Genomic DNA, 26,928 nt, shown 5'->3' on the forward strand with positions numbered 1-26,928 from the left:
CCCAGATATATGCGATATGTCTCAGTTGGTAGATCGGTCGCCCACTGACCGGAAGTTGGTGGTTTGATCCCCGACCATGGCAGCCTACATGTCGAAGTATCCTTGAGCAAGATACTGAACCCCAAATTGCTCCCGATGCTGCGTTCATCAGTGTGTGAATGAATCCCCAATGGTGGCAGGTGGCACCAGTGTGCCCTGGTAGCCTCTAACACCAGTATGAATGTGTGTGTGAATGGTTAAATGAGCGCAGTCTGTAGTGTGAAGTGCTTTGGATAAAAGCGCAATATAAGTGCACTCCCTTTACCATATGCAACCGCTACAAACTTCAACAAAAGTCTTGTTTTCATCAGTGATTTTCTATGTGCATTTTGAAGATTTTGCATGAGAAAAGTTTCATGGAAACCCCAACATTCAATAAAACTTTCAAAAATGCACATAAAAGTTTTTGCACTCGCTTGAGGTGGTTTTTGTCTTTTTTGAAAAATGGTTAATGTGCAGGAGATAGAAACACTTTTTCAGAGTAAGTTCTGGCGTAGAGAACATTTAACTCGCATAACTGATCAGCTGTTTGTGCTCTGCTGGAAAACCAAAAAGAAGAAGAAGCTGTTTCCACTGTCGGCATCTTCTCTCCATTATGTCTCGTGGCTGGCCAAAGTTCTCCATTAGCAGCCTCTTCTTCTCCTCCTGTTTACTGACGGATTAGCCTACAGAAACACATTACACTGCCAAACTTCTGACCAAAGTACATTCATGCAGCTTTGTTTTATTCGCTCTAAACAAGTTGATGGAAATGCCCCAATTCACATTTTCTTTTCTTCAACATTTCAAAATTTCGCTTCAAATGTGCTTCAACACAGCTACTGTTTTTGATTGTGTTGTGTTGGAAACTTTTAAGAAATCTGAGGGCTTTACTATGAATAAAGTTCAACAGCGCCAGGGTTTCTCTGTGTGTGAACCATAGACTGTATATAAATCATGGATGTAGTCACCGTGACGTCACCTCTTGGTTTGTGGCCTGTTGGAAGCATCGAGTTCAGCGTTACACTCGTCGCCATCTTGTTTCCGATACAGGAAGCATGACCATATCTGGACTGTGGAGGAGGAGAGGGATCTGATCACTGACTACAGCCTCTCTACACCTCAACCTGACTGACTCATGTTAGCATTAACTGGAGCATTAACTGGGATGCTAATGTTGACAAAAAACAAAACTAAATGTTCATTACTGACCTCAGAAAACTGAGCAGCGACTCCTTGGAGTGTCTGTTAGTCCAACCAAACGCTGAACAAGACATTTTTACTGAACAAAACATTCAAATAAACTGTCATTAAGTGAAAATACAGTGAAAGGGTCAAAGTTATGAGACCAAACCGGTAAATGTTATATGTAACTTTATTGACACGTTGCCGTGGATACGCATTGTTCTGCTTCTCTCCTGATGACGGCTCGCCTTGTTAGTGACCTGTCAATCAAAGGTAGCCCCGCCCCAAATCATACGATTCTTTATCTTCTATTTTCTTCTAAATGGGGCCATTATTTACACTATTAACATCTGATTGTCTTGAAGAAGATTTTTTACTAGTGATTGAGACCATAGTGTTGTCCTAAAAAACATTTCTGAGGTAATAAATCAAGTGAGAAGTTTTCTCATTTTGCATTGAAATGAATGGACAGAAATGTTTTTGCAGCCACACTTCGCGCCCCCTGCTGGAATTTTCGATAGAATGCAACTTAAGGCACTTCCTGGTTTGCCTCCCTGCTCAGACCAGGAGGTTGCCGCCTGGTTTGAACTGGCTCAACAAAGACTGAAGCCCTGATAAGAGATAAACGGTACCACAACCGTGATTGTCCACTAACTCTTTATCTAATTTTTCTTCAGTTTCGTGACTCAACAAACATGGCCGAGCCACATCTCAAATTAATCTTCAGGCCCTTCTGCTGCTCTCCTCCCCTAAAGACCTGCTGCCTCCCACGCATCAGAATTCATCCCTCTATGATATAAAGTTTGATACACGCGTTTGCATTCAGCGACACACACACCTGGCCTCAGGGTCCCAGACCACAAGAAAGGTTAGCTGTTGAAGCTGAGTGTAATTCCTGTGGACACTTTTATCTTCCAGAGCTGCTGCTGCTGCTGCTGCGGCTGTGTGAAGGCTTTATATTCATAAACTCCTCCGAGGGTGTCTGGATGTGAATCTCTGACCTGACAGAGTCACCGAGCCAGTTTAGATACAAAAAATGTTTATGTTGGCTCCTACTTGGCTTTGTGTTTTTTTAACACGTGTTTATGCAACAAGCTGCTTGTTCAGTTCGTACATGAAACATTTGAAGTTTAAAGTTTGCTGTCTGACACATGGTTCAAATTCCAAGAATACTTCCACCCATCACATTCGGTCAGATGGGGCGAGGTGCACATATCAGATGACAACAGTAGCTTCGGTACAGAGACACACACTGTTACCGGGGAGAAAAGAAGTCAACAGAATTATTTTAAGATGATATCAGCTCTGTCAAAGAAACTCATCTCTGTCTTAAGAAATGCTTTATGTGATAAGAATGTAGCTCAGGGGTCTACGGGCATGCTAAGGTTAGGAAAACAGTCTTGGATTTCTGATTGCTATCATCTGTTTGGGAGATAAACACTAGAAAGGGGATTCAGAAACTGTTTTCATTTGTAGCAAACTGTAGGAATTACATGTAAAATGCACACTGAAAAAAAAGTTTTTTTTGGCCCTGTAATTATTATTATTATATTATTATTTCAATCATCTATATAAACTCTACAAAGAAATACAAATTCAGTGCTTTTTCTTTAAAAATAGCAGTTTTTCATGTAGTGCATTACTTAGTGATTGTTTGTTATTATGTGTCCTCAGTTTTGTATGTAAATTGAATCATTTGTTCCAAGTAATATTCACTAAACCAGTTCATTGGCTTAATTAGTTGATATTTCCAAGTAAAATGTAATTGAGGGACATCAGTGAATCTGCAATTTATTTGTGTATTTTCATTAAAAAAAATAAGTGGTTCTATTAAATAAATATTACTTTAGAAACAGCCTAAGTAAAGATTACAAACACTTTCTGTGTGGAAAAACTTTTTTGGGAAAAACAAATTTTTTTCAGTGTACCTAATAAAGTGGCGGTGTGGTCTGCTGCTGCTGTAGCCCATCTGCTTCATGGTGGGTTCAGAGATGGTCTACTGCAGACCTTGGTTGTAACAAGTGGTAATTTGAGTTACTGTCTGGCCATTTTCCTCTGACCTCTGACATCAACAAGGCATTTTGCGCCCAGAGAACTGCCGCTCACTGGATATTTTCTCTTTTTGGGACCATTCTCTGTAAACCTTAGAGATGGTTGTGTGGGAAAATCCCATCAGCAGTTTCTGAAATACGCAGAACAAAAGCCATGCCACATTCAAAGCATGGTTATATAGTTTTGGATTTTTCAGCAGTTTAAATTTTTAATTTCGTTTTGATTTTTTTGTTTCCAAATTCAGTTAGTTTTAATTAGTTTGTAGAGTGATTTTGCTAGTTTTAATTAGTTTTTATTTTTTGGAAAATGCTTAGTTTTAGTTTAGTTTTTATTAGTTTCAGTGTTAGTTTTAGTTTTTTTGCAATGGGGTATTTGTTGGGTGCGGGATTCAATAAAGTCACAACAAATGTTGACTTTATTTCCTTTGTCTGATCCATCTCAGCCCCAATAAGTTTATTAAGTCATAAAACCAGATAGATGAAATGGATGTTATATCAACCAAAAATTTTTTGCTCACGTATGAAAAAAGTTGACAAAGACGAACACGAAGGACAGTTTTAGTTAGTTTTGTAACCACAAAATACAGTTTCAATTAGTTATCGTTTTTTAAAAAACTCTCGTTTTTATCTTTATTTAAGGTAACGAAAATGTTTTTTCAATTCTAGTTTTCGTTATTTCTCGTTAACTATAATAGCCTTGATTCAAAGTCACCTAAAATCACCTTTCTCCTCCATTATGATGCTCGGTTTGAACTCCAGCAGCTCATATGTGTATGTGTATGAATGTATGTGTATGTATGTATGTGTATATATATATATCTTTCTTTTATTTTACTCTGTCCATTTAAAATTTTATGTCAGTGGCTGTATGTCTACGTTCGGATGTTAGGGCAGTTGTTTGTGTTGTATCATGGTTGGATGTTATACAAAAAAAATCAAACATTTTCTTCCTGTACAGTGACTGTCTTATACATGCCTTGTCATCAATAAAAAGACCATTGAAAGAAAAGAACTCCAGCAGCTCGTCTTCACCACGTCTACATGGCTACATGCGTTGAGTTGCTGCCATGTGATTGGCTGATTAGATATTTGCTTTAACGAGACGTTGCACAGGTGTACCTAATAAAGTGTCTGATGAGTGTATTTGCATCCAAGAGAAGATGATGGGGAAGAATGATACACTCTTCCATCTGTTTCACCTTCAGCTTGTTCAGCCCAGCCCCGTGGTGTCTGTCATGTGTTAATCCCTCTCCCTGGAAGGGAAATGGTCCAAACTAAGTGCTATTGCTCCCTGGAGCTTTACTGTTTGATCAATGCAGGGGGGTTCAGTGGAGTAATGGGATAGCTTTGGGGCTTTGCCAGCAGAGAAAAAGGGGAAAAAAGGTGAATGTTAACACTGATTGACTGCCAGTCCTCCACATGCTCCCGCTACAATTATACTGTGTGCAGCTTGTCACACTGATGCTGAAGGCTGCAGCGTCCTGCAGCTTGAAGCCTCCGAGGCCTGGCCATGTGTAGCCAAACTGATTGGTTTAGAAACTTGAGGGACTGTGTGTACAAAAGGGTGTGTGTTTCACTCTGCTCTGCATGCATGTGTGTGTTTGATGTTCCACGGCTGATGACACTTTAAAGTAGCAGCACCTGCAGTGCCTACCTGGCAAACAAGCACCACACTTGACATATGTCCTTGCATTCATGCGTTAAGGGCTGACGCTTACTTTGATAATTTTCTTCCCCAGAACAGAGTCGGTATGCTTGCCTGTCTTAATAAAATAACTCCTGGCTCAGTATACTGTATTAATAGTCAAATAAGTTGGAAAGCCGTTCACTGAACTTGCCAAGACCCAAAGGAAACTTTTAGATGTTCTAATTCATAGGTGTCAAACTTGCGGCCCTCGTCACGGTATTTTGTGGCCCTCAACTTGATATGAAAGTTTAATGTGAGTTTTATATGAATGGCACTTTACCGTGTTGTGTATGGAAGGTCCCTTTAATTACTTTTTTTGGTAATTTTGTGTCTTTTTTAATAATTTTGTGTGTTTTTTGGTAATTCTGTGTCTTTTTTTAGATAAGATAAGAAGATAAGAAATACTTTATTCATCCCAGCAGAGAAATTTAGGTGTTCCAGCAGCCAACATATACACTACACAACACAACACAACACAACACAACACAACACAACACAACACAACACAACACAACACAACACAACACAACACAACACAACACAACACAACACAACACAACACAACACAACACATGTATATATACATATTCCACCTATACAGAACATGAGCCCACAATACATAGCCTAGTATAGAGGAAGTGGAATGGATGGTCCATGTGCGTTTAAGCCATTTTGTGTCTTTTTTAAAGTCATTTTGTGTGTTTTTTTAAATAATTTTGTGTCTTTTAATGATTTTGTGTCTATTTTAGTAATTTTGTGTATTTTTTTGGTCATTTTGTGTCTTTTTGGGGTCATTTTGTGTCTTTTTTAAAAAGTAATGTTGTCTTTTTTGGTAATTCTGTGTCTTTTGGGTCATTTTGTGTCTTTTTTTTATTTATTATTTTGTGCCTTTTTTTGGTCATTTTGATACTGCCTACCAGGTAATTAGAGTTTGAGACCCCTGATCTACATTGACTGTAATCACAGCTATAACAGCCATATGCCACCACTACGGCTACCATGTTCACAGAAAAAACCCTTGATTGGTCTAGCAAGTTTTTTTTGCTCCTTAATCCTTTATTTACCCAGATCAAACAGACTCAACCTGCATGAAACATTTCAGCCACACCTCGATACAAGCCCAAACTGTTCCACCGTCCTTTACCTGGAGCTTCAGCCACAGTCCTCCACCACATGCCTTGCTCAAAGAAACCCCGGCTGATCTTTCCTCTTTTTAGTTCTTTAGCTCTTTTTACTGAACATCAATGCTCCCCACTTTTTACTTTATATCATGGGTCTCAAACTTGCGGCCTGCGGGCCAATTGTGGCCCTCATGACGATATTTTATGGCCCTCACCTTGATATGAAAGTTTAATGTGAGTTTTATATGAATGGCACTTTACTGTGTTGTGTGTGGAAGGTCCCTTTAATTACTTTTTTGGTAATTTTGTGTCTTTTTTTAATAACTCTGTCTTTTTTTAGTAATTTTGTGTCTTTTTTGGTCATTTTGTGTCTTTTTAAAGTAATTTATTTTTTTTTCTGTCATTTTGTGTCTTTTTTTTAGTAATTTTGTGTCTTTTCTTGTAATTTTGTGTCTTTTTTTGGTCATTTGTGTCTTTTCTGTAATTTTGTGTCTTCTTTTGGTCATTTTGTGTCTTTTTAAAGTAATTTAGTTTTTTTCTGTCATTTTGTGTCTTTTTTTAAATAATTTTGTGTCTTTTTTTGGTCATTTTGATACTGCCTCCAGCGGCCACCAGGTAATTTGAGTTTGAGACTCCTGCTTTATATCGATACAGAAAATAAAAGCTGCAGAGGACGGATGTGTTGTGTGGAATGACTGATAGCAGTGACTAACTCTGTGTCGGTATGATTTTCCACAGATGATCACGTGGGGTTTGTGCTCGGCGCTGTCGGTTCCCTCTCTGCACTGGTCACAATGGGAGTAATGATCCACCTACACAACAGGAAACAAGACAGGTGGGTTCATACATGACTCGCATCACGGAAAAATCAATTCCTCATTTCTGCTTGTGCTACAAAATCCAATATAGGAAACAAGAAAACAGCATATTGCCAAGGTTTGTAGGTGCATGTCTGTGAACGTATTACATCTTACAATCAAAAATATGCAATTTTACTTCATTTTGGACTATTTTTTATACCATATCTGTGTTCAGAAAGTTAGAAAAGTGTCTGTAGAGCAGATAAAACATAAGCAACGCCCAAAAGCTTCAATAAAACTTGACAAAAAAAGGTAAAAGGTCATCATCTGGTAAAATGTAGTCATTTTTTATGATCTACACATTGATTTTTCATTCATTCAGCTTAAGTTTGGGTGCAGCACCTTATATTATAAGCCTTATAATGATAGGGAAAACCCTGGAAATATAAAAGAAGCAAATATTAAATCAGACTCATAATGTCCTCTTCAGATGTCGTCTTTTGCACTTGATTGCTCCTGCAGATAGATTCTTTCTCTGAAATTAAATGAAAAGGCTGCATTTATAGATAGTTTCTATGACCCAGTCGTCACTGTAATTATTTCACTACCCACGATATAAATATAGTTTCACTTCCTACAACACTACAGAGGAAGAAGTGGCGTAACTGTTAACAGTGCAGCCACTGTTTTCACACACAACAGTCGTGACAGAGGTGGTTACCTCAGTGAGGAGTTGCAGGTTTGCAGCCCGTCGCCTGCAGCTCTTCATCTACCAACTCGTTGTGGGTGTGCTGCTTGTTTTGTGAACGCACCTTTGATGAAGTAAAGCAGTGGGCGCATTCATTGCATTTCCAGAGACTTATTCACAATGAAAGCTATCCTGTGGTTTGACAGTCAGACACATTTAATTTGAAGGAGCAGGAAATGTTTCTGCATTAACAATACAAGCAACAGTGCTGCTATAGTGAGCAGTGCGGCTGATATCAATCGAAATCGAAATGATTTCATTTTTACCATTGTAAACATTGGCGACCCCCCCATTGTCCATTGCTTCTATGAAGCCGAACTCAATGTGACTTTCATGGTACCTTCTCTTTTTCTTTTTGAGATATTCAGCATTTTCGTCTCCCTGACGATTCGCCATTTTTCGATTAGCTCTCTGTTTCTGTTGTTAGGCGAGGTTACCGCTATGTGAGGTTACCGCCAGGTGAGGTTGCCGCTAGGTGAGGTTACCACTAGGCGAGGTTACCGCTAGGTGAGGTTTCCGCCAGGTGAGGTTACCACTAGGTGAGGTTACCGCTAGGTGAGGTTACCGCCAGGTGAGGTTACCGCCAGGTGAGGTTGCCGCTAGGTGAGGTTACCACTAGGTGAGGTTACCGCTAGGTGAGGTTACCGCCAGGTGAGGTTGCCACTAGGTGAGGTTACCACCAGGTGAGGTTACCGCCAGGTGAGGTTGCCACTAGGTGAGGTTACCTGTGTATGCTGCAGGAGGGATGTTACACATATCCTTATTCTCGCGATAAAGCATTTATTTTTAAACTTTTCTACAGTGATTTTTCTATTTAAATAAATGAATGTTTAATGTAGCCCTTATTTAGTTGTTTTTGTCCCACTAATGAATTAAATGCTGACTCATCTATATTTAACACATTAGATTTATTACATCCCTTAAAATAGTAAAGCAGTGGGCGCATTCACTGCATTTCCAGAGACTTATTCACAATGAAAGCTATGCTGTGGTTCGACAATCAGACACATTTAATTTGAAGGAGCAGGAAATGTTTCTGCATTAACAATACAGGCAACAGTGCTGCTATAGTGAGCAGTGAGGCTGATATCAATGAGATCAATATTTGTATTTATATGGTAACAAATAAAATGATTTGCTGACTGGGAAAACTGACGTGAACACCAGCTCAAGTCTGTCCAAAAGCTCTGAAAATGTGAACATTTTGGGACATAATTTACATTAATTTACATTAAAATCAGTTGCAATGAAAGGCAGAGTTATTGTTATCATAGTTTTAAACTGGCCCAGAGTTATAACTGTGTTGAGTTTGAGTGAATGTTGTCAGATGTTCCAGGTCGATGCAGCAGAAACACTGAAAGCAGTTTTTCCAAATTCAGTTTTTGTCCGGGGAACATTGAGCATTAAGCAATCGTTAGAGTGTGTTGGATAATTTCTGTGTGACCAGTTTAATAAAGTGCTGAGGTATGGTGGCATGTCACCTATCAAGACTTTAGAAATGAAGAAATTAGTTACCTGTCAGTCCTGGATTCAAAAGAAGCCCAATTCCTAACCTCTAGGCCAAGGGGCGATTGTGACAAACATAATTTCAATTCCTTTGAAAATGTGAGTTTTATATGAATGGCACTTTACCGTGTTGTGGTGGAAGGTCCCTTTAATTACTTTTTTGGCAATTTTGTGTCTTTTAAAAAAAAATAATTTTGTTTATTTTTTTAGTAATTTTGTTTTTTTCTGTCATTTTGTGTCTTTTTTAAATAATTTTGTTTCTTTTTTTGGTAATTTTGTGTCTTATTTCTCAGGTAACTAAGAAATTAGTTACCTGTCAGTCCTGGATTCAAAAGAAGCCCGAACCTCTAGGCCAGGGATGTCCAAACTATTCCACAAAGGGCCGTGTGGCTGCAGGTTTTTGTTTCAACCAAGCAAAAGCACACAGTTTGACCAATTAACTGTCTGAAGACTGAGATCAGTTGATTAACTGAGTCAAGTCTGGTGTGCTGCTGCTTGGTTGGAATGAAAACCTGCAGCCACACGGCCCTTTGTGGAATAGTTTGGACATCCCTGCTCTAGGCCAAGGGGCGATTGTTACAAGCATAATTTCAATTCCTTTGTATGTCTGCTACATGTGAAGAAATTGACAATAAAGCTGTCTTTAAAAAGAGATATTTAGTGCTAAACAGCTATTAACATGTCGTTTAAACATGTTACATAGAATACATCTTTGTCACGTCCATGTTGTTTCCACATTACGACTCATGAACACATCAAAGTTGGGAAATTGGGCGATCCCAGGAGCACATGAACGCACCATAATCTACCAACAGTAACATAAGTACATTGTTTCTTGTGAATTTGTCTTGTATGTGAGGTATAAATAGTGCCTGGGGATGGCAGACTCCGCCACTAACAAGAAAAACTACAACTTGTCTGGTTATTTCCCGCTCTTGCTCTCTTTCTCAGTACAAACCAGCGATGGAAAGGTCTCCTCTGGTCAGACAAACACTGAATTAAGGCCCAAATAATGCTTTGTTTTTCTGTTGGGTTGGCCTCCAGCCATGGCACCCAGATATCTTTCATTCTGTCTTTGAAATAACAGATCATATGTTGGAAATAGGACGCAGCTTGTTATCTTGTGAAACCCGGTGCATAGCTAGAGGTCTTCTCCCCTCCCATTTCCTCCCGATAGTCAAAAACCTCTTTGCAGCGCCAACAGAGGCCCAAAAACACAAAAGCAATGAATCCCACCTGCCTGTTTGATATCCAACATGTCCCAGCCTCTTTACCGCTACTCATAAATTTCTTCCTGATCTGATCAAACCAAATAACCCCATATACCCTGTGGGATTATGACTGCAGTCCAGAGAGGCTAACACTACTCCCTGGGCGTATACGAGCAAATTAAAGGCCTGTTTTATGGCCTCATAGACTTCATTTGGGCTTTCCCCCCGACATAACTCCAGCAGATGAATGTAAGGAGTCAAGAGCCTCCTCCCCGCTCGCAGCAGCACTCGGGGCAGATGAAATTGCTCTGTTTTCAAGTCTTGAAGCCTTGATCAGGGGAGGCCAGGTGTAAAAAGAGACGGAGAGTGTCAAGAGGTCTGCAGATGTGAGGGAGGTGATCTCACACACACAACATGCTGCTACACATGCTCGTATAGGAGACCAGGGACACACACAGCCAGGAAACATACAGTAGCAGAAGCAGAAATCTTATACATTCCTTGAGTGTGAGTGGACATGCATGAGCACACACACACACACACAAATGTACACACACACACATACACCAACAAGTGCAGACACATTGATTCCTCAAAACATCAGAAGCATAGCAGGATGCAAGTAGCGGGGGTCTTACTGTGTTTCAGATCGTGTCTGGGTTGCGTGTCTGGAGGACAGAAGCAGTGATACTACACAACCATGTGTGTGTGTGTGTGTGTGTGTGTGTGTGTGCGGCAGGTAGGTAGTGAAGGCCTCCTGCGCCTCAGTAACTTGTGTCTCAGACTCAGACTTGCAGGGGTACTTTCCACATCTAGGGTTACTCCGCAGGTTTCAACAGGTCTGCTGGCAGCTCACCACAGCAGTACGAAAGTCATTACACCATAAGATGTGAGTGTGTTTGTGTGTGCGTACCATCATGTCTACTCCACTTCTGTTATATGACACATCAAAAAGGCAGAGGGGGGCTTTGTCTGAACCTGGTGAGATGGATCCAAAGCAGTGAGGGAGGAAGTGTCTCAACTCAGAATGTTTCTAAAACAAGTATCTCACTCGAGTGTGTGAAAGAAATACGATGGGACTTCTCAAACACAAAGCAGAGGTGATGCCACTATATCTGCAGGTGAAGAATTACTCCTCCTCGGCCCAGCTAAGAAATCCATTATTCCCTTTTACAGTGTCTTAAGCCACACTGATGTGATAAATGTACAGGGTGTTATGCAGATGTGGCAAGGTGAACTTGGTGTAGATATTGATGGGGATAAATGGACTAAGATATGGACCATAGACTGTATATAAATAATGGACGTCACCCGTTGATTTGTGGCTCGTTGGAAGCATCGAGTTCACTTTACACTCGACGCCAACTTGTGTCGCCATCTTGTTTCTGATACGGGGAGCAGACCAAAAAAGCTATTTTAAAAAGTATGTTTAATATGGAAATGTTGACCTCTGAAAAGTATGTCCATCTATATGACCCAATACTTGGTTGGGGCATTGACTTAAGCTACTGGGAATGGACTTTTCCATCATATTCTACTGGATTGAGATGCACCTGTAAATGTGTATCGACTGTCTAGACCAGGGGTCTGCAACCATTAAGAGCAAAAGAGCCATTGTTGGCCAAAAAAAAGAGTAAAAATGTCGGAATGGAGCCACAAACCCTATTTCTAGCTTTACAATGAAGATACAACTGCATACTTATTCCAAATCACCCTACCAACATTACTAATAGGTCATAATGAGCATTTATTAATATGATTTTGTCAGAATGCAATGAGGACCCAAGTGCAAATTTGTAATTGAAAGCTCGCCTAGCTAGGCAAAACTCAAAAGTTGACTTGAGGTAGTTAGAATGTAGAGTTCAAGGCACCGGGGTGTGAGCTTTTGCAAGCAATGATGCATATTTTAGTTGATTAATAATGCTGTACATAAACTACACATTTTTACAGTTGAAGAATTGGGCCTACAACGATGATAAATGACAATTAAAATGTAAAGAAATAACCGTTTCATTACGTTTAATTTTTTTCTGTTACAGTGACAGAGAGCCACTGCTTAGGGCCTGAAGAGCTGCATGTGGCTCCAGAGCCTCAGGTTGCCTACCCATGGGCTAGACCAGTGTTGTGCTGAGTGTTGTTGTTGTTGTTGTTGTTGTTGTCTAAAAAGCTCACATTTGAGAAAAAAAAAAAAAAAACATTGCAGAGGTTGAAAAATATGAGCCAATAAGTGTTCAAGGATGAATGCTGAGGTCTCTCGAAATTCTGCGCTTTTATTGAGCATTAAAGCTCAGTATTTAGGTGTTGCAGACAAAAGCAACATTTGGACAGGATTGATATTTGTGATGCATTCTGTGGATTTTGTTTCAGCTTGTTTGAAGCTTAACATTTCACATTTTTGTATTTCAAAGCTCATAACCTGTAGTTTAAGCACACCTGAGGGTACAAATGATGAAGCCTCAGCATTCATGGATGGTAGAACTAAATTGGGATATTCTAAAGTTTTGGTTGAGAATTCCTCCTCTGTGTTCCTCTGGAGAGTGTTTCTAAGCTGCACTGGAGGGATTTCATACTATAAAGACTAACTTTGGATGATAATCACCTGATCTGACTGAGACAGCTGATTCCTCATATTTAGCTTCAGCTGAACTTCAGTGTGCATGTTTGAAGAGACGCTGAGGATTTTGTTCCCCATTTCTTCTACCTCTTTATTTTTTTAGGGTTAGGGTGGGGGGCAGGGGGTATTTAGGGGGAGGTAGCAGGTCAACAGGAGCACACCACATAGAAGTGGTGTGCATCATCTAAAAGCTGGGAACCTGAAGAGTAATTTGGGATTCAGTGTCAAGTTGTATAAATGAAAATTAGTTAATTAATTTATTAATTAAAATTGTGAAAGAGTCTCAGGGTTTGTAACATTGTGATAGTAGCATTCACCTGCTCAAGTATGTCATATAAGTTGTTGCAGCAATTTTGGGGGTTGAAACTATTTGTTGCACAGATTTGGGACAAATTTAAACATTTTTGACCACTCGAAAATTTATAAAATTGGTTGAAAATCCATCCAAAATAATACATTAAGACAACAAGACCTTTAGGAACACTGTAGAAAATCCTTGCTGTGATTTGGTTTCAGAAACGTTTGACATTTTTGAGTTTTTTGGCAATTGGATGGCAAGAACTTCTTTCTGGAACCAATAAACCCGTCAATGAACGTAGGAAAGCTGCACATCCTCTGAATGCTCCAGGTCTCTAGTTTGTGGTTGTAAAGTTTCATGGGGCTGTGATTAAACTAGAGGTAATAACAGGTCATTTCATACACTGAGGTCAAGTTTCAAGAAATTGTCATACTACAGTGAAACACAGTTTATGCAAATCTAAGATTGTTTAGGGACCCCAGTATGCAGAAATATTGAAATACAAGTGGCAAAAATACCACAGTTGGACTGCAGAAAAGTACTATACTAGCATAAAGTTGGTCAGAGGTCAAGGGACCCCTTTTGAAAACGACCATGAGCTTGTTAATATTGGCTGTAAAGCAGTTATATAATGTGTTAGCTGTTCAAATACCCTGGGAGGGCTCAGCACATTTGCCCTTCAACATTTATGTCCCTGTTTTGCAAGTGTCCCTAATGAGCGACTAAGTTTTATACGTGCTGTTAATAAAACACTATTAATAAGAGCAATAAAGTCTGTTATTAAGGAGCAAGTTGAAAATGATCCCTGCCCTGATGCAAGGTCACCAGACTATTTTCTTGCGGTCACTTTTGATTAAACAATTGTTCCACATTACGTCACTTATTCAACTCCTGCGGAGCAGCAGTGCATGCAGGCTGGATGGCTATTTATTTGGAAAGGTGAGGATAATGGAGGACAAACCAAAACAGAAGAGTGTAAAAATGTTCCTCATTTTTATTAGTTCCTTATGAATTTTAATCCAGTGTTGTTTCAGTGACTCTTCTTTCTTTTTTTGTTTTCAGGGAGAAGAAAAAGGACCAGATGGTGACTCAAGAATAAACCTGCTAAACCAGGGATGAGCAACTTAAATGCTGCAGGGGGCCACAGTTTTTCATGTTCACTACCACAGGGCCACATATAGGAGCGTGCACTTAACCAGATATGATGAAACTGCAATTTTAAATATGTTTGCAGTGCAGTAACTTAACATATTTCATGCTCAAATGCATGTTTAACAGTATAAATAGGAATACAAAAGGTTTGAAGCAACAACAAAAAAACACTTACTGTGATTTCTTTTGTGTTCAGTGCAAGAACAGCAGAACAACAATAACCCATAAGAACCCATGGTGACATTTTAAATGTTCTAGTAATGTTCATGTATGTTTTCTCAGGTAGATAAGTGTGTTTTTTAGTGTTCTACAGCTACAGCAGCTTGTTGAGAAGCCGTCCAGTAAGGCAGTGTTATTTGTTTATTCTCGAATGGAATTTGTTGACTAGCAGCACTATTAAAGTCACAATTTTGAGAAATGTGGTGGAGATGCAAAGAAAAAGGCAATTTTGTGTTTCTGTAAGCAGAAAAGGTGTCTAGTTTATTCATTTAAAAATAAGATATATCATAAGGTCCACTTGGTCTATGGCATATCCCCATAATTTTCCTTTTGAAGGATTACTGGCTCTGGGTTCTTATGGGTTAATTGCAAGAAATCATTTTGTGCATTTTCTGCACTTTTAAGATTTCATGCTCAAATGCATGTAGTTGTACTGAGGGCCACTTGAAGTGAGGGTGCGGGCCGTATGCGGCCCCCGGGCCTCCAGTTGCCCATCCCTGTGCGAAACCATCACAGCTGTCGGATTATGGATCACACCACTTCACGGCGAAATTTGCAGCTATGCTGCCGATGGCAACAAATGTGTTTAGAGGCTAAAATCATATGCAGTTGTGTTGTTTGGCTTCTCTTGACCTGTTGACCTTATCAGGAAAAAAACCTCAGGCTCTAGTTAGGCTTTCATCGCTTGTTTGGCCTCGTGTTTTCCCTCTTGTTTAGCTTGGAAAACCTCCAGGTCGTGGTAAGTGGCGCATGGGGTGAGGATTGAGGGTATTGAGGTAAAGGAAAAATGCTGATGATTGTTTTTATATTCCCCTTTTTGCATGACTGAACGTCCGATCTTCGCTAGAGAGAGAACTGTATAAATACTACGCAGAGATATCATCATTACAATCAACACTCCCTTCTCCCGTTCACTCTAAAATAGGACCAGATGTGTTCATGTTCATGTCAAATGTGAAGTGAACCTGATCATTTCTCTGGTTGAGAGACTCTGAACTCGTGTTGCCTTTGTGTGGGCCGGGAGCCTTCAGTCAAACGAAGGGTTTTGCTGAGTGACTGAGAAAGAAAAATCCACAAATGTTACATAAAGGTCACCTTATTGCACTACATCAACACTTGCTTTCTGAGTTTTCTTTGCACTGATACATATCTGTATCTGGAGAACGTAATTGCTTTAATGCATCTGTAAATGTTTTCACTTAAAATCAAATGAAAGAATCAATAAATGATATTACGTTACGATCCTGTGGAGCTTTATTTGTAACAAACCGACTGTTTACGCAGCGGTAAGTTTTACATTTGTGTGTTTAGAGCTCAGAAATAAATAATCATCCCCTTTTCAAACCAGCAGGCATGTCGCTGCATGCCCCGCCGGACAGTTGGTCGTCTCATGTTACCCCGCGGCCTCCTCCTCCACTTTGAACCTGACTCACTTCTCCTTTTCCAAAAACAAAGCCTTTGGGGGGGTAAAAGGAAACAGGGTGACAGGGTCCTGTTTGGCTGATCCCTGGCAGTGATAGGTGGGGGTCCAGCTGGGGAAGAAGAAGGTTTCTCGTTGGAGACTAATTGAAATAATCTGGTCTGCTGGACTTGGAAGGCTTTGATGTTTTTTTGCCTCATGTGAACACTGTTTTCTAACTCTCGGTTGTGCAACTATTAGCAGCTCCTGCAGACTGTTGCTGCTTCTCAGGCAGAGACTCTTGGAACCCTAAAGTTCTTTTCAGGGTTATTATAGTGAACAAAAACTAACAAAATAAGGGAAACTAGAATTGGAAAAAAAAATGCTGAAATTAAAATAAAAACAAGTGTTTTTTAAGAAATGATAACTAACTAAAACTGTATTGTAAGTAGGGTTGTCAAAAGTATCGATACTCAAAAAAGCATCGATTCTAAAACGTTGTATCCGGATACAATACTAATTTTCAAAAGTATCGAGTATCTGAAGCTTGTTATCATAGTTGCAGTTTCTTTTTGCACAACTGTTTTTTTATTTATTATATTTTTATTATATTTAACCTGTGGTTCTGTTAGTTTTTACATGTTGCATTTTTCTTGTTAATAAGAATATTTCTGTAAAATTTTGGGGTCTTTGTTTTTATCCTGATGGTATCGATATTGTGACAACCCTAATTGTAAGGTTACAAAACTAACTAAAACTAATATATATAGTATATACTATTATAGTGAAATTGTCCTTTGTTTTCGTCTTTGTCAACTTTTTTCATACGTAATCCAGTGTTTCTATTTATCCACCGCTAAATGTGTGTATTCCTGCTTTGTGGGTTTCCAGGAGAGGAAGTAAAATTACCATAATGACACCAAATTGGCTGTAAAAAGCAACTTCTCAGCTTTAAAAAACATTGGCATTTTTCTGATAGCACTTGCAGTTATTATGGTAATCCGAAGTGCACTTGCACAAAAGTGTCGCTGCAGCAACACTCAAAGAAAGTCTTCAATTCAACCATGATATTACAAATCACATTTTTTTGCAGTGATGCTGAAAATCCAGCAGCGGCAGCAGAATACATGTCGGGGAAACACTGCATAATCCTTTTTGGTTGATATGAAATGTATTTATTTAGCTCCAACTAAACAGCTGCTGGTTAGTGAACCTGCAGGAACACATGGTAAATATGTTTACTGAGACTGGGATGTTTACACTCCAACCAAAATTCAAAACACTCATAAATGTAAGAGTTAATAACCTTATTGGGACTAAGAAGGATAAAACAAAGGAAATAAAGGCAAAAATTATTATGACCTTTTTGAATCTTGCACCCAACACATAGCCCATTACAAAAAAACTAAAACTAATAAAAACTAAACTAAAACTAGCAAACTCACTCTTAAAACTAATGAAAACTAACTGAATTTGAAAACACAAATTCACAACAAAATTAAAACTAAAACTAATGACAAATCCCAAACTATTATAACCTTGGTTCTATTAAAATTAAAAAATTAAAAATTACCAAAAAAGTAATTAAAGGGACCTTCCACACACAACACAGTAAAGTGCCATTCATATAAAACTCACATTAAACTTTCATATCAGGAGCCGCAATTGGCCCACGGGCCGCAAGTTTGAGACCCCTGAGTTAAATAATCATCTTCCGCCGCTGGAAACATAAAGTCAAAATCCAATCAAAGGCAGATAACAACAAAGATCTATTGCACATATAAATATTAGAGCAAAGACAATTGAAATGTTCTTTCCTTTATCAATTACTGATGGCTGAAAACTGACAGTGAACAGGCAGTAATGTGTAGGACGACTTCTCCAATTCTATGTATAATATATAATAATGTACAAATCCTGCCAAATATACTTAAAGAAAGTTATTTGCAGCCTTTTGAGTACCTTTGCATACCAATTTCAGTCCAAAATCTACATAGTAAAAGTCTGTTTTCATTCCAGTTAAAAAACAATTAGTACATCTGCTGCCACATTAGTAATCAGTGAATATTTCCCTTTAAAATTGGTCAGAACATTATGTCAATGCAATGAAAATAGAAAAAATAAGGTAAATTAGAATCAAAACCTCTCTCGAAAAGATTCTTCTGTTATTTGACATCACCTTTTTTCTAACATACCACAATAATATGCATTTTATGAGTTAATTCCTCCATTATTTAACTTCCCGGAATTGTGTTTTTTTGACTAATTCACCCTTGGCGTGTTGTCCTTTTCCAATTTCCTGCAATTTGTTTCAGTGCTGTGAAAGACAATTGAAATGTTCTTTCCTTTATCAATTACTGATGACTGAAAATTGACAGTGAACAGGCAGTAATGTGTAGGACTACTTCTCTAATTCTATGTATAATATATAATAATGTACAAATCCTGCCAAATATACTTAAAGAAAGTCATTTGCAGCCTTTTGAGTACCTTTGCATACTCATTTCAGTCCAAAATCTACATAGTAAAAACACATTAATGTCCTTAACAGGCATGTTTTAGTAGAACCCACATCACATGTGGTGTTACCTGGTAATGAAACAGCTCCTGATTCTCTCACAAAGAGCCATTAAGCCTCCCTGTGTGTCGCTGTCTGGGCTCTTTCTACAGTATCACCTCAGATTTGACTCACTCGCTGTATAATCTCCTAACTGGGTGAAAATTTCCCCGCTTTCAAGTGTCAGTCAGTGCTTATGCGAGAGGCAGTGGAGCAAGCCGCCACGTCTGTTTGCAGAGTCAGATGCTGATTAATTGCGTGTGCGTGAAAGTGGAGGGTTTTCATCTCTGCGGAGGCCCGCTCTAACCCTGAATGTTTACGCTCGCTTATCATCCCAACAACCCGGCATAATTAGTTCAATCAAACTCAAACACAAGTAAATGCTAATGTGTTCTGTGCAAGCCTGTTGCTTTCACGTGGGACTTTTCCCATTTCTCAGATCCGCTCCACAGCCCTGGATTATGAAGAAAGGCTTCTGAAGTGGCTTTTGGATGAAGCTTTTGTTTTGGGTGTGCTTTTTTTTCTCTTTTTGTTTCATGTCAACTCCAGCTTTGCAGGTGTACTTTGTCCCTTACCTCCTAATACCTCATGGTTGAGCAGCACCTTCTGATGTTAACTCCTAATTTTAAGGCGTAGGTTGAAATAAAGATGGATTTCAGGATTAAGGTGTTTGCCCAAACACATTTGTGTTTTGTGTTTGTTACTGGCAACGTGAACACTTAATGTCGAGGGGGAAGATTTGAGCAAAGTCAACTGATCCTAACCGAGATAAAAACACAAGCTTGATTTTTTTTTTTTTTTAACTTTATTTTTAAATTCCCTTTTTGCAAACATAGGACAATCCTACAAGAAACAATCAGTTAAATAAGGGGTCTCAAACTAAAAATTACCTGGGGGCCGCTGGAGGCAGTATCAAAATGACACAAAAAAGACACAAAATTACTTAAAGAAGACACAAAATGACCAAAAAAGACACAAAATTACTAAAAAAAAAGACACAAAATGACCAAAAAAGACAACATTACAAAAAAAAGACACAAAATGACTGAAAAACACTAAATTACTTTTTAAAAAAGACACAAAATGACCAAAAAAGACACAAAATTACTAAAAAAAAGACACAAAATGACCCAAAAAGACACAAAATTACCAGAAAAGACACAAAATTACCAAAAAAGGACACACAATTACCAAAAAAGACACACAATTATTAAAAACGACACACAATTATTTAAAAAAGACACAAAATTAACACAAAAAAAGACACAAAATTAACAAAAAAAAGTAATAAAAGGGACCTTCCACACACAACACGGTAAAGTGCCATTCATATAAAACTCACATTAAACTTTCATATCAAGGTGGGGGCCACAAAATATCGTCACGAGGGCCACAATTGGCCCGCGGGCCGCAAGTTTGAGACCCCTGAGTTAAATAATCATCTTCCGCAGCTGGAAACATAAAGGTCAAAATCCAATCAAAGGCAGATAACAACAAAGATCTATTGCACATATAAATATTAGAGCAAAGACAATTGAAATGTTCTCTCCTTTATCAATTACTGATGGCTGAAAACTGTGTAGGACTACTTCTCCAATTCTATGTACAATGTATAATAATGTAAAAAATCCTGCCAAATATACTTAAAGAAAGTTATTTGCAGCCTTTTGAGTACCTTTGCATACTCATTTCAGTGCAAAATCTACATAGTAAAAGCCTGTTTTCAATCCAATTAAAAAACATAATTAGTACATCTGCTGCCACATTAGTAATCAGTTAATATTTCCCTTCTAAAATTGGTCAGAACATTATGACAATGCAATGAAAATAGAAAAAATAAGGTAAACTAGAATCAAAACCTCTCTCAAAAAGATTCTTCTGTTATTTGACATCACCTTTTTTCTAACATACCGCAATAATATGCATTTTATGAGTTAATTCCTCCATTATTTAACTTCCCGGAATTGTGTTTTTTTGACTAATTCACCCTTGGCTTGTTGTCCTTTTCCAATTTCCTGCAATTTGTTTCAGTGCTGTGATTCAAAAAGACTCATAATAAATGAGGTTTTCTGTTTCTGGTATGCTTATTCCATCTTATGTTCTCAAAAAATATAACATGCAAGTTTCCTTTGAGCAAAACTTAAATGCCTTTTTTTTTGTACGTGAAAAATGTATTTTAAATGTCTGACACATTGCGACCAACACAGGTCTTTATCAGCATCTTTATCAGAAACATCTTTTTTTACTTTTTTTTTTTTTTTACTTTTTTTATTTTATTTTGTGAGAGCATTATAATACAGTGCTTACTTTCAGATAATATACAATAGTATTTCTGTCACTCACAATCAAGGTTTTTTTTTTTGTTTACAAAATAAGAAACAAGATGCAGAAAGTAAAGTGTATTACAGTTGAGAATTTTCAACAAACTGGGAAAGGTAGGCATATGTAAAAGAGCAAATAGAAGAAAAAAAAGAAAAGAAAAAGAAATAATCCACCAGGGAGATTTTGAATCTCGTATTGCTACTTTTACTTATTTGAAGATTGAAAATCTTACACTTCAGTGCAACACAATACAACACCTCATCATTTCTTATGTTCAATGCTTGCACTATGATTTTAAAACACAGTTGACTTTGCAGTTGGTGGAGTTTGGGCTGTCAGGGTCTGAGACAGTTTTATACTGGACTCCAACCAAACTGAGCAAGCTGTGAGTGTGATGTGTGGGGAGACTTTCTGGGGTGAATTATTGGGGGATTAATTTGGATTAGACAAAACCAGTTTGGGACTTTGTGTTCGTTGGGACAATAATATGGAACAGACCCAAAACACACAATAATAAAGCACTTAAGTTGCTCTGCTGCACTTTTTATTATCTATATTTTAACTTTCGTTTCATGAATTGAATGCTTTTATTATGTTTATAATATGTTCATCTTTATGTCCGTTCAATGTGGAGCACTTGGTGCCTGTAATTTCCTTCTTCTATGTATGAAAGGTACAAATAAAGTTTATTATTATTATTATTATTATTAGTTAGTAGGCTTGGAACATACTGCTTACAAAGACCTACGTTGTTCATTTTAAACACATTTTCTCATGTTAACCCTCTATGGTACGGTGTTGCCCCATTTTTGGCCTGTCAAATTTCTACAATGCATCTTTTTGAGTGATGCGATACTTTAAAAAAGAGGGAAGAGTATAGGGAACCAATAGCAATGCTTTAATTTGTCACATGACCTCCAGGAGGCCATATTGAAACCCTATTTTGCAGACTTTTCCAAAGGAAACAGCTTTGCCATTTTGCACCCTAAATAATCAAAACGTCATTTCCTGGCTCTTTTCCATCTGGAAAAAAATATATTCCTAGTGATAGGTGAGTAAACCTTCATTTCTGATAGTTTTATACACTTAGACTGTTGAAGACATTCATTTCAATGGGTCGTTGGTTCAATGGTACAATGTTTCCTACAGACAACATTCAGACAAGAAACTGGTTAAAAAAGTTCCTTTTATAATGTTTTTAAATGTAAAATGTTATGTATTGTACCCTGTTGAATCTACTGTGTCTTTTACACATGTTTATTAAATAAATTATGTTCAAATTAATTTTAAAAACTTTCTTTTTCACTTGTGCACTGTTATGGTACAATGTTGCCTACGGGCAACAAACCCCAAAAACTTCAACAAAAAAACAGAATTGTTAAATTTCTTCAGATTATGTTAATTTAGTCTATTTTAAGACAACAACAAAAAACACTCCAAACTTTTTTTTTCCCTAACTGGCATTATAATGCGTACCATAGAGGGTTAAATAGATGCATTTTAGTTTTGCACAAACCCTACAGTGTGCCTTTTTTTGTTTTTTTTTGAAGGAGACTTGCATTTTATGTCTTTGAGACCATATTTCACTCATGCAATGAGCCCTCCACAAGATGAAATATTCAAAAAATAAATATTCACAAGCCTAATTTAGTGGGATCATAAGCAGTGTTACCACTCTTTTGAGAGCCGTGGCAGCTATTGGCATGCACAACTCACACTGAAGTCCACTCTCCGACCCACAGCTGAACCTCAGCTTCTGCGAGGACTCATAGAAGTGGCTCTTCAAACACAAACTGCTCTTGACATTAACACTCAGTATAACTTTATCACTCACAGGCGAGCTACTAGTGTTCCCCCGTCTCAGTCATCAACATCAGAGGCTGAACTTCATCCCCTGAGGCAATGTAATCCACTCAGCGACCAGCGGCCGTTAGGACCCAAGGCTCATTTTTCATTGGAGTCAGTTCTTTTTATAATGGAGCACGTCATTCTCCCAGGCCACAGAAAAGGCAGATACCTCACTTTACTACACCACAGATGAGCGTAGCAGAGCAAAACAGACCCAACATGCCCAATCCACCCTTACAGATGTTCGTCCTAGACCGTGCCCGACACAGGAAGCCATTAAAGAGCAAATCAATCAGTCGGCTCTGTGGAAACCGGGTGGGGGGGGGGGGGCAAACCTCCATGGAAAGCTTGTGGAGGGGCACGTTGCCAGGGGAGTGAGTGAGATGCACTACGTAGCTTGTACCAAATATAAATTCATTGCAGGCTCTTGGAAACTTGTGTTTTCATAAACACGGGAACTGGGTGGAAGCGATTTCCCGATTTGGAGTGATTCAAATGCAAAGCAGCGCAGGGCACTGACAAAAGACAAGTGAGAGGGGAAAATAAATAAAGAATTGTCAGCGTTCGCCTTTTATTCGCCGAGAGGGGAAATATTTTCAAAGGCTCATTCTCATCCTGAGAAATCATTTTAGTGGTGATAATCCTCAAACAACATTCCCCGTCTGATTCCTTAACTGAAAGGAATAAAAACACATTTTCAGAAAGCTTTTTATGCACAGATCAAGTGTTCTCATGAATAAAGATGGGAATCGTGGCACTTCTTTGCAACAATGAACTTGTGCTCTGTTCTGGTTGTTTGTTTCCCTTTGGAAGAAGTTCATTCACAAACATGAATTCCTGCGACCCTGCTTCTCCGTATCTCTTTTTTGACCGCAACCTGCAGCCCTTTTCCTTTGATTTCATCTTCTTTAATCAGATCCCATTTAAAGCCACATGTTTGATTGTTGTGTGGTCTTTTATTTACGCACTACTGAGCCGGCAAAGGCTGCAGACCAGGGGTCAACCTGAGGCACGCCATGGTTCAACCAATGGCACACGAGCAAGAGAGTTTTTTTAAAATGTTGAAGTGCCTTTTCATCTGCATGCCAAATTACCTCTTGGATAAGGATTCTTGTGTAGTCATGTTTCTCTTTGTTATACTTAATTCTCCCTTTTGCTGCTATTGCAACATCTATAAAGCAACAAGTGTGTGTGTGTGTGTGTGTGTCTAGTTAATTTCTCTCTGACCGTTAGTCAGACTGACCTCAGATTTCCTATGTGTCTTGCTCATGGCACGAAGGTGTGCATCCTCGATTTTGAAGATTTTTGAATTCATTTTTCTAAATATCATTATTTACGTAGGACGTGTTGCAGCATTGCACTGTTTCTGATCGGACGCCTTTTAGGGGAGCTCCGCCCCCTTTTAGTGGAGCTCCGCCACATTGTGTGATAGGCCTACACCTGGTCAGTAACACAATTCACTCTGGATTTCCACCCTGACTCATCTCATCTGTAAGTCTATTTAGCCTACCTATCTTTAGGAGTTTTAAAGTTCACTACAAGGTTCGATTTTCCAATAATATTCAAATAGTTTCCATTGAATATCAATGTTCAATGTGTACGTGCTGGATGGTGTGGTACCTTATGAAAAGTAAGTGTTTTATGGAGTTGCAGACGTTGTTGTGGTCTGCATGTAATGTGCAAATTCTGTTATTAGCGATTAGCATGCTAAGCGGAGATTTAGCTTTATTCACTTCTTATGTTGCATCTCCCACTATACATACTTCCTACGAGCACTGTACTAGTTTTGTAAATGAGGGAATGTCATTTAAATCAGTATGCTCAAATCAAATAAAAACCAAAATCAAATCAAAATTACTATATTTATATTTATATTACTTTATGGTAACTCTTGAAGAATGACACAGTCTGATGGCTGTAGGAGAGAAGGATCTTTTTTTTCTCTCCGTCCTGCAACAGAGAGAGAGGAGACGTCCGCTGCTGTTTTTTTGGTCCATAAAGGTTTTGTGTAGCGGATGATCTGGGTATTTCAGGATGGCCTCCAACATGTTGACAGGTCATCTCTCCACCACCTCCTCCAGTGTCTGATGCTGCCTCCCCAGCAGACTGCAGCATAAAACAACACACTACCACCACAGACTGATAAAACATCTGCAGCATCGTACTACACATGTCCAGAGATCTGAGCTTCAAGAAGAAAAAGCGGCAGCTCTGCCCCTTTTTGTAGAGAGCGTCTGTGTTTAGGGACCAGTCCAACTTATTACCCAGGTAAACACCTAGATACTTAGAACTTGGCACCACCTCCATGTCCACCCTACAAGTGTGCATTTAATTTGTAACCACAGCAGGTAAAAAAAACCCTCCATTTGTTAAGTTTATTCCTGATGAAGAAGATTGCTGGAAGGTTAGAATGATTTCAACTCTAAAATTATGCTTTTCATAACCTTTTATACCTTCAAAAGTACTAGATGGACTCTTTAACACGGCTTTAAATCAAGAAGTCCTCTTGACCCCCTGTGAAGCTTTGGCGGCCTGTAGAACCTGATAATGTAATAAATTCCCGATAATGTAATAACCCCGATAATGTAATAAAAATATGCACTTGAGTCCATTGAAAATGTGATAAAACCTGATAATGTAATAACTTCCCGATAATGTAATAAAGTGCATTTCCCAATAATGTAATACACTTTTTTACCAATATTGTAATAAAGTATAACACAAAGCACCTTTAGATTTCAAGAAGCAGTTGAATGCATTCGTGTTGTCATGGATACCTCGTTTGTGAAAAACGGATGAACGGGAACATTCAACTTTGACCTGTTGGTGGCGCTAGAGCTCTTGAGCTAGAGTTGATACACAGTATTACCACTTGATACTGTAATGGGTGGTCTGCTGTTAAATTATTACAATATTGGGGAATTATTACATTATCAGGACTTGCAAAATGAAGGCTAACCTGAAAATGTAATAACCTCCCATTAATGTTATACTTTATTACATTATTGGTTAAAAAAAAAAAAAAGTGTATTACATTATTGGTAAATGCACTTTATTACATTATCGGGAAGTTATTACATTATCAGGTTTTATTACATTTTCAATGGACTCAAGTGCAGATTTTTATTACATTATCAGGTTCTACACGGCCCCCTAGTCCTAGTTTCGGACCCCCAGGTTGGGAACCAGTGGCCTATATAGCTGGAATAAATAGGCTAAATAAAACAACAGATCTGTTGGAGAATTAAGTGTTGATGTAGTGTCATTTTACATTTAATGATAACCTTGATGTTGATATGACCCACTGATTAATGTGCAAATATAGAAATGGCACTCAGATTTAAAAAGTTTTTGTTGACCCCTGCAGTAGACCTTCTAGGATTCTGCAACTCTTGCATTTTCAGCAGAAAAAATGTGTTTATATAATTTCAAACACGTTCCCTCAAGTTATTAATATATTGTCACATCACTGCCAGACATCAACGTGGAGTCTCTCCAAAGGTGAACCATCAACCACTAGATATAATCTGTCAAAGGATAACTTTATACCTTCAGCCTTAGTTTGTAAAGAGTGAGTAATTCCTTGACAGTAGATTTATGGTAGCACCTGTCTATTAGCACAGGCAAACTGTCCCAGCAGGCATGGGAATTCCCATCAAATCCAGCTCCAGAATCCCCCCAGATCATGAGGAACTTTGTTCTTGCCATCAGAGATAAAGCTCTGCAATCCTCCCCAACCATTACGCTTAATGATCTGCTTAACTAGCCGCGTTACGCCAAAGCTGCTCCCAAGAAGAAAGGCAACTTCAAAAGGCACATATTCCTCCACGCTTGGTTTGTGTTTTCCCCCCTTTTCTTTCCTCCTTATCGTGCACCGAGGAACTCGTCCGATGCACAGATATGATAAAGAAGGAATTAAATCTCTGCTCTGTGTACGTGGAGTTTCATCTAAGGATTTGTTTGTGTGTGTCTGTGTGTGTGTGTGGGTGTTCAGCAGTGGTACACCTTTCAAATCAGTCGATACGAGCGCGGACTTGCCTCCTTCTTATCTTTTAAATTTACTGACACTAGTGCCTTAATTAAGAACATTTTAATATTCAGTGATGGCAGCAGGCGGTGCATGTTCACCATCATTAAATCTGGCGTCTGCTCAGTTTGTACCCTATTGATTTTAATGATTGCATGAGATGAG

The 26,928-nt window shown here is 38.5% G+C and overlaps 1 protein-coding gene across 5 annotated transcripts in view; it reads left to right on the forward strand.

Annotated features, from left to right (window-relative positions):
• Nucleotides 1–15,843, forward strand: part of susd2 (sushi domain containing 2) — a 109,093-nt gene extending 93,250 nt beyond the window's left edge. For all 5 annotated transcript variants that reach the window (XM_059336600.1, XM_059336599.1, XM_059336602.1 and 2 more), the window contains 2 exons: nucleotides 6,801–6,897; nucleotides 14,302–15,843. In XM_059336600.1, coding sequence (XP_059192583.1) covers nucleotides 6,801–6,897; nucleotides 14,302–14,338 — 134 coding nt within the window. In that variant the 3' untranslated portion in view covers nucleotides 14,339–15,843. The remainder of the gene's footprint in view (nucleotides 1–6,800; nucleotides 6,898–14,301) is intronic.
• The last annotated feature ends 11,085 nt before the right edge of the window (nucleotides 15,844–26,928 follow it).

This window comes from Centropristis striata, chromosome 7, assembly GCF_030273125.1.
Source record: "Centropristis striata isolate RG_2023a ecotype Rhode Island chromosome 7, C.striata_1.0, whole genome shotgun sequence".
Classification (NCBI taxonomy): Eukaryota; Metazoa; Chordata; class Actinopteri; order Perciformes; family Serranidae; genus Centropristis; species Centropristis striata.